We start from the raw sequence: 9,253 nt of genomic DNA on the forward strand, positions 1-9,253 counted from the left end.
ATCTAGTTTTTTGTGTTGGTGACAAACTGAAATTTGTGCAAGTTAGAGCAACAATTTAAGGTCATTATTTAAAATGTTGGAAAAAGTAAACACCACTTTTTTTTTTTTTCAGAATCACTGTAATTGGTACCCAAATAAAAACTTAAAATTTATTCCTTCAGAGCTGGGGATACAGCTAAATGCCAGCATGTTTGAAACCCTATTACTTGGAGACACGCTGCGCAGACTTTCAATAGTTCTGACTTTACACCAAGTTAACCGAATTTCCTTCAGTTTCTCTAAATTTGGTTACACACTTGTGGATTATACAGTCATGTAAATAATGGTATGAGGAGCTGAAACGAACAGTTTTTATCACGCGTTCTTATTCTGTGAATTTAGGTACTCTAAATAAAACGCAGCAAACCAAGTCCAGAATCAACAAAAAGACAGGATCTCAAATTACACTGCTGCCTTTAATCAAGGTGTCTGTGTTCCTCTCATACTGTGCACACAGCACTGTCTTCCACCAAGTCTTCCCAACTGTGCCGCTGGAAGAGAACTTTTCCGTGAGAGCAGCAACAGGTGGTTATGGCTACGCTTCAGAAAAGGAAATCCACTCAATGGGTATGACTAAACAGATTTGAAAGTACCAATACGTGCTTCAAATTTTTAGCTGGGTAACCGCCTTCATAACGTGCTTAAAACTGACTTTTCGCCATGAGATGACACCTGCCAAAACAGCTCTTCTACTAGGGACACTTGAAAAGGAATGGCCAAAGGAGCAGTCCATCAAAAAGGTTGCATAGTAACTGCGCAACAGCTGGGACTGAAACTCTCCCTTCCCTGCGCCTCCTGCGTGCGGGCCACAGTGGCCACCGGCAGCTGGACTTGGCACAGACCAGCAGCCCTGCCACAGTCGCCCCCACCCTTCCCTCAAGGCCGAGGACAGCGACGCCCCGTTCTCCTCCTCTTTGGTGCCTCCAGCCAGGAGGCGGGGGTGACCCGCAGCAGCTGACCCAGCCTGGGCACTGCCTCTCCCACAGCCTTCAGGAAAACACCATGGGCCCAGAGGCTGGTTTGCGGCACATCAGCGACGACGCAGGCGGCGGCCGCGTAGATTCTCAACTGCCTCCCTGACCACTGCGACGACCGCTTCAACGCCCCGAGAAGCCACCGCTGCCATCGACAGGACAATCTAAGGGCCGAAAAGCCATCTCCGGGATCCACTAAAAGATACGTCAACAACGATGGCGGGCGAGGGGCGGCGGGAGGAGCCGCTGGGAGAAGGATGGGGGATATACGTCACGCCCAGGGCCCCCATCCGAGAGGGTAGGCACCGCCTAGCCCTTCAAAATGGCCGCAGCAGTGACGCGCCTGCCTACGAAACTCCGTCGCGCCAGGGACGTCGGGAAGTGAGGTTTTCCGAGGAGCCGCCAGAAGTGTACGGCGACTTCGAGCCCCGGGTGGCCAAAGAAAGGTCTCCGGTGGGAAAACGAACCCCGCCAGAAAAGTTCCGGACAGATTACGCGAAAGAGGAAGTGAAAGAAAGCGCTTACTACCTACGGTCTCGGCAGCGGAGGCAGCGGGGACCCCAGGAAGCCGAGGAGATGAAGACGCGAAGGAGTGCTGGTCTGCAGCAGCCTCAGCCACAGCCGTCTCCGGTTACGACCAGGAGAGGGTTACGGGACTCTCATTCTTCTGAAGGTGAGGGCGGGGGAGGTAATAGGCTCTGCTCCAGGTCGGGAGCGCGCGCAGCGGGCGGCAAGGCGCACGCGGTTTGGGGAGCGCCTCCTTAAAGCCGGTCCCCGCCCCGGAGCAGCGACTCCGGGACCCGTTGGGCACACAACTCCCGCTCGGAGTCCATCTGGACCCGCAGGAGGGAAGGACGCGCTGACCCGGGCAAAGATGGTTGTGCGAAGTGACCCTGGCGGAGCCAGGGAGCCATCCCTGAGCATCCATTTAGGGGAGTCTGGGTGGCCTCTTTCTGCAGGCTTTTGCGAGTTAGGCGGTAGCCCGGACTCCAGATTACTCTGGGCCCGGTTTCATTTCCTTTCCCTCTGCGGGCGAGAAGCCACTTCTGTTTCCTTTTTTAACTCTGGGGGCCACAAGTCCCCACCTGAGCATCACGGTTCTAATCTAACCTTCCAATCGTTTTCTTTTCCTATCTAGATAGGGCAAAGGAGGAGAAATTTTTTAAGCGGGCGCTGCGAGGAATAGTGAATTGACTTGAGACTTAAACTCCAAATACGTATATTGAAGTGGGTGACTCAGTTTTCCTGACCTGAACCTCCCCAATGTCTTGTAAGCTTCGGGTAGTCATTATCAAGTATGGTGGTCTCTGTCAAAATTTCCCTCAGATTGGAAGCTGTCACTGTCACTTAAAGTGACTAGACAAATCAAGGTCAATAAAGTATCCAGACAAAACAAAACTCAGTTAATTAGGAAGTTTTCTTCTAAACGAATAAAAAATGGTAGTGTCTACTATAGTTTTAGTCATGTAACAGGTGAATCAAATTCCTTAAAGGAATCCTTTCACACCCTATTCGCAGATACAACTGAATCACAGGTAAAGTTTCTTGTAAGGCACCCCGGGACCTTACCTATGAGGAGGGTCTGAGTCACAACGGGATGACATAGTTAGTGGTAGGCACTGGATACATACAAAAAGGAGGAACTTTCAGCCTAGAGCACAATTACAGGCTACAGATTTACCTGCTGGTATTTAAAATCCTGACATGCTTGGAGACCTGTTGATTATGAAAACTTTTTGTTAAAGATGTGCCTATTTCTTCTGGGTGTACAACTGAAGACAATTTAGTCCACATTTATGTTAGGGGTATTTCTTTTAACTTCATGAAAACAAAAAACCTGTCATGTATGCCTGGTGGTAACTTAGATAATTGCCTTAATTCTCTCTGTGTATGGGACAATGCTTTGCATATGGGAGACAGTGTAAACGTATTCCGTTTTATTGACTCCCACAGAACCATGTGCTTAAAAATTCACCTTTTAAGCCAGGTGGTGCCTTTAATCCCAGCACTCTGGAGGTAGAGGCAGGCAGATCGCTGAGTTCAAGGCCAGCCTGGGCTACAGGGGACCCTGTCTCTAAAAGACAGTCCTCTGAAAGAGAAGCAAACAGTTTTAACTGATGAACCCTTTCTCTAGCCACATTATACTCTATCTTAACAGGAATTTTGACTAGTTTAATTCCTAAGTTTTAGTGAACCTAATTAACACTTTTAGAGAAATTTCTTACCTGAATCTTTGCATAAATATTACCATTATATATGCTTACTCTGTGCCATAATCTGGCCCAGGTCACCTAACTTGAATTTTAACTCTTGTCTGTTCTATAGAGGATGAACCATCTTCTCAAGCTGTTACAAGCCAAATAGTCTCAAAGAAAACTGTCAGAACATTAGAGACTTCAGGTAAGAATAGTTTATTTTTGTTTTTCTCCTCACCCACCACTTTTTAAAGTACAGATTTATCAAGGGTTCATTTATCAAGAATCACAAATTGTACCTGGTTCAAGGTTGTCTGTTGTTTTAATGTGTGTGAATGTATTGCCTACATGTATGAAAGTACACATTTTAGTTTTCCTCCAGCTCCCGCTTTGATAGTCCTGGTATTGAAATTGCGCCTAGGGCCTTGAACATGCTGGGCAAACTATATCTCCAGCCCCAGATTTTGATTCTTAATTGAATGACCTATTATTTAGTTATTGTTTTTTATTGAGCCAAGGTCTCCTGTAGTCTAGGCTGGCACTCAAACCGTGTGGCAGAGGATGGCGTAAAATTGATCCCCCTGCCTCCACTTCTCATGTGTTAGAATGATAGGCATATACCATCATGTCTCTATTAATTGAGCAATTTAGAATAATTTTATTTACAATTCCCTTTTTGTACAATATGGTCTACTGAGAAAATTTCAAGTTTCTCTAAGACCATAAATTTTGCCTAGTAGGTAGTTTATCTCTATAGTTTACTATTGTTAGTAGTTCACAAGATGTTGTCACTTGGAGCAAACTTGTCTTTAGCTCTCTAGCATAATAAAAAACTGTAACCTTTCTTGACCAAATGAAGGCGATTGCAAACTAATTCTTTTCCACATATTTTTCTCTTCCTATACCAGTGGTGAGTGAAGAGCCTCTAAGTAACCTATGTAGACCCCCACTAAGAAGCCCAAGATCTGGTAAGTTTGTTTTCACTGTTGGTTTAACTTTCTTTTAGAAATATAATTTTATTTTTAGAGGAGACATATATTCATATGGATCAAAACTTAGGTGGACATGGTGGTGTACATTTATAATCACAGCATCTTGGAGATAGAGGCAGTAGGATCAGGAGTTTATCCTTGGCTACATGGTGAGTTTGGAACCAGCCTGAGTTCCATGAGATTGTAACGAAGTCTTCCTGCATCCATTGTCCTTCAGCCACCCACTTCATCATCAGAAGCAACCACTGTAGTTTATTTTTCCAGAGATACTTATTTCTACCCACATCTTTTTTTGGCAGTGCTAGATTGAACCTAGATCCTTGCATGTGCTGGGCAAGCATTCTACCACTGAGGTATACCTGCTGTCCTCCCTTTTTAAGCATAAATTTTGTGTCAGTATTCTTCTGCACCTTCTTTTTGCCTGCTTCAGTTTCATTTCCTGTATATCAAGAAGTCTGTCCATATTAGTATGTAAAAGCCTTCCTCATTGTTTTTAAGAGACTGTTTTTTATATGTTCCTGTGGTTCTTTGCAGAATGTGATGCTTTTAAACTAAGGTCAGGGACTTTTTAGTCTTCCCAGTATATTACTAATAAAAAATTCAAGACTAAGGCTTTTGTGGCACAGTATTGCGATGATAAAGCTCTGATAAGGTTTTAAATCTGTGGTAGAGACCCTGTATGCATTTCCTTTTCTGTTCTAATCATTCTCTTGCCATCTCTTCCAGATTCTTCATACAAAACAAATGAAAATACTAAAATGAGTGAACTAGGTTCATTTATCTCTAACTTTTACAGGTTCTTATTGAGGGTTATTAGCAAAATACACAAGTGCGTATGTGTTTTTATGCTGTCTGCAATTATGTCGCACACTATTACCTGAATTCATATGAGAACGTGTAATAACAAATCAAAGTACTTTTTGTGTGTGGTACTGAAGATTAAACTCTGGCCTCACACTTGCTAGGCAAGCACTCTATCACTGAGCCACATCCTCCAAACCCTCCTTGCTTTGTTTTGGCTTGTCCTGTTTGTGTTTGGTTATTTTGGGGGGGAAGGGGTTATTTGTTTATTTTTATTTACTTATTTATTTTTTGAAACAGAGTCTCATGTAGCCCAGAGTGGCCTCAACTTTCTGCTTAAAATGCTTGATCTTCCTGCCTCTGCCTCCCAAGTGCTAGAATTACAGGCGTGGGCCACCTAGCCTGGCAAAATAAGGTACTTTTTATTAGCCTATGTTAAATTTATGCCTATGGAGAGAAAGAAGGTATCAACTTACTAATTAAAGTTTTTCCATAGATTTAGAAAGTGGATTTGATAACATTTTCCGTAAAAATTAGTACCCTTCACCTTTTTTGTTGAGCTAACTTAAATTGTTTGCCTGGATATATAGCATAAAGTTTCAAAATCTATGGTCGGGGGCTAGGGAAAGGGTTCAGTGGATAAGGGTACTTTCTATGCAAATATGAGGACTCGAGTTGGAATCCCCAGTGCCACCATAAAAGCCAGGCTTGGCTTTGCCACCTGTAACCCTAGCTGGTGGGGGGGGGGGCGGTTCGAGACAGGCAGGTCCTAGATGCTTCATAGTCAGCTAGTTAGCTATCCTGGTTGAAATGGCAAGCTCAGGTTCAGTAAGAGACCTTGTCTTAAGGGGACAAAGTAGAGACCAATACAGAAAGACACCCAATGTCCTCTGGCCTCCACATGCATGTGCATAGGCACACAAACCTACATACACACACAGATAATAAGAAAAAAAAATGTTAAAACTCTGTGGCTTTAGGGGCTAGAGAGATGGCTCAGTGGTTAACAGCACTGACTGCTCTTGCAGAGGACCCCAGTTTGGTTCCTAAGCACCAACATGGTGGCGAACAACAGTCTATAACTCCATTTCTGGGGGATCAGATGACCTCTTCTGGCCTCAGTGGGCATTACATGACATGGGTGCACTTACATACATGCAGGAAAAACACTCATACACATAAAATAAAAATTGTTTTAAATCTCTTGCTTTAACTGGGCGTGTTAGCTAATGCCTGTGGTCTCAGCACTTGAAAAGGTGGGGAGAGAGTATTAGGAATTCAGGGCTGTCCACAACTACTTGAAATTACGTCTGGAAAAAACAAAATAAAAAACTGTAACTTTAACTGACCATACATTGTATGTAGCTGGACTTAGTTTTGAATTTTAAGGCAAAAACAGGAAACTTTCATTTTGTGTGTAAATACACAATTAAAACTTTTGTTAAATTTATTAGCTGGGACAGTGGAAGACCAGACTGCAGAGACATCCAAAGGGGAACAGCCAAGGCCGCCATGGAAGAATATGGGCTCCAGATGGCCTGTTTTCTGAGTTTTCATTAGAAGCTAGCAAGCAGGGCATTTCTGAAAGGCCATTCTGTTCTGTGAATTTTGCCCAATATGTAAAATGATTTTTTAAATGTAAACACTTTGTAAGCCAGTTCTGGAAAGTCAAATGAAACCTGTCCGCGGGTTAGATTTGTTCTACAGATTGCCTTGTGACCCCCTGACATCACACCATGCAATGCATTATACGATAACACATTAATAATTGGTTGGCATTCACAGCAGTTGCTGGCACAGTGGAGGTCACACAGATTTCCAATCTCAGGTCTACAAGCTGCCAAGCCAGGCAACACCACACACTGAACTCTGAACTGAATGCAGACATATTACAATCTCCATTAAATCGAACCTCGTCATTTGTCAGGAACATTTTCTGGGATTGGCTCTACTCTCACCCCAGCTTCTACCAAATCTGAGAATATTATCCAGTCATAAAAAGAAAAATAGTGAGGGGCATGTGAGGTCGCTCAGCTGATAAAAGTGTTAACTTTGCAAGTCTGAGGACCAACCTAAAGATGGAAGGAGAGAACCAATTCCCCCCAAGTTTTCCTCTCACGTGTGCTGTGGCATGTGCATGTAAATACATACATATTGCACACATAACAAAAATTTTTTAAAAGGAAATGTACCAGGCATATGGTGGCACATGCTTTTAATCCCAGCATTTGGGAGGCAGAAGTAGGCAGATTTCTTTGATCAAAGCCAACCTGATCTACACAGTGAGTTCCAGGCCAGCCGGGGTTACAGAGAGATCCTGGCTCAAAAAAGACCAAAATATTCATTGTAATCTCAACACTAAAGAGGCTGGAGCAAGAGTATGGATTTTTGGCTAGCCTCGGCTACATTACATGTCTCAAAACAAAAAACAAGGAAGGGCCTGGAGAGATGGCTCAGCAGTTAAGAGTAGTGGCTGGCTCCTCGTGCTGAGAACCCTGGTTCAATTCCCAGTACCCACATGATGGCTAACAGCCGTCTATAACTCCAGTTACAGAGAACCGCCTCAGCATTGCACAACCGAGGTACACTTACATACATGCAGGCAATATACTCATACACATAAAACAAAAATAAACTATTTTTAAAACAAGGAAAAAATAAAAGTTGCAATGTTATAAGCACTAAAATAGCAGTCTATGTAAAAGCTGAAGAAGTTCTCTACGAGTATGAGAAGGCAAAGGAAACAGGACCTGCCCGTCCTAGTTTGTCTCCCAGTGCATGTCATTACTTTACCTTGAAAGACAGATGTGGGAAATTGAACTTTGTGATATTAGTGACAGCTCTCTATATTCACTGTGTCTCTTAATGTGGAGGCATTGAATAGTTTTTAGAATAATGATCTAAGGCATAGCAAGCTTGAGTTTGAGATAGGATGACCATGAACTTCTTGATCTCCATACCCACCTCCCGAATGCTGAGATTATAGGCCTGCACCACTACACTCAGCAAGGTTGCTTGAGCTTCACTTAACAGAATGAAAATCATGTTTTATATATATAAATCATGTCATTCATATATGTATACTTGTATGTATGTATATATATGCTAGAGAAATGGCTCAGCAGATAAGAGCATATACTACTCTTGCAGAGGACCCAAGTTCAATTCCCAGCGCTCTCATCTGATGCTCACAACTACCTGTAACTCTAGATCCAGGGAATCCAATGCCTTCTCACCTCCTTGGGCACCTGCACATACAGACAAGCAAACACACGTACACATCAAGACAGACAAGTTCACGTGAGCTGTTTTACCTTACTAGCTACAAAAAGTACTGCAGGAGTTGGTGATTACTTTATAGGAACTGACTAATTTGGAAACTTGGGCGGGGGTAGGTACTAGTATGGCTCAATGGTAGGGTGCTTTGCCTAGCCTTACACTAGGACTTGGGTTCAGTCCCCATCCAGACACACTACTCACACACATGAGTGAGTAATCTGGAATTTTTGTGGTTTCACAGACACCTTGTAATGGTTCTTCTAATTAGACATGCATAAGGACTCATCCTTCATGGGCTTCAGCTTCATTTTGCTTAGGTTTGACATAAGTGACTCCATTGACAATTTTTATACCCTTTAATGAAGCAAATGGGCGTTGAAACCAACATAGATAAAAGCTGAAAAGAAATATTCTCTGTTTTGCTGGTTTGAATCATGCTACTTTGTTATAGTGGTATTTGGTGTTCTAGTCTAAATAAGTGTTTGGTTGTGAATGCTTACATTTGGACTTGTATCCCTTTATTTAAGAAAAAATACTTTCAAAATAGCCTATGTGAAAATACTGAGTTTAAAGTTTCTTTGATATGTTTCTGTTATTTACTTTTAAATTGCTTGTTGCCCTGAAAAACATTGGTGTACATGACCCTACTGAAATTATAAAGAAGAAATTGTTTTATTCTTTTGCTTTTCTTCCTCTTTGTTACACCAGTGCACTAAAAGACCTGGATTGTTCAACATGTTAGACTTTTCAAGGATATAGGGAATCTGGCAAATAAGAGAATTAAAGTGTATAAATAGTGTAATACCAAGCAGGACGCATAGACAAAGTGCGTCCAAGTTGTACAATACCCGCAGAAGACAGAAAAGGGCGTCGGATCCCCTGGAACTGAAGTTACGGATGGTTGTTAGCTGCCACGTGGGTGCTGGGACTCTAACCCAGGTTTTCTGCAAGAACAGTCAGTGCTCTTAACCAC

The 9,253-nt window shown here is 42.9% G+C and overlaps 1 protein-coding gene across 1 annotated transcript in view; it reads left to right on the top strand.

Moving 5' to 3' along the window:
• The first annotated feature begins 826 nt into the window (after positions 1–826).
• Positions 827–9,253, top strand: part of Tor1aip1 (torsin 1A interacting protein 1) — a 17,949-nt gene continuing 9,522 nt past the window's right edge. Inside the window, exons 1-3 of the mRNA XM_008826150.2 lie at positions 827–1,686; positions 3,339–3,413; positions 4,117–4,176. Coding sequence (XP_008824372.2) covers positions 1,230–1,686; positions 3,339–3,413; positions 4,117–4,176 — 592 coding nt within the window. The 5' untranslated portion in view covers positions 827–1,229. The remainder of the gene's footprint in view (positions 1,687–3,338; positions 3,414–4,116; positions 4,177–9,253) is intronic.

The sequence above is a fragment of the Nannospalax galili genome, unplaced genomic scaffold, assembly GCF_000622305.1.
Source record: "Nannospalax galili isolate Female #2095 unplaced genomic scaffold, S.galili_v1.0 scaffold429, whole genome shotgun sequence".
NCBI lineage: Eukaryota > Metazoa > Chordata > Mammalia > Rodentia > Spalacidae > Nannospalax > Nannospalax galili.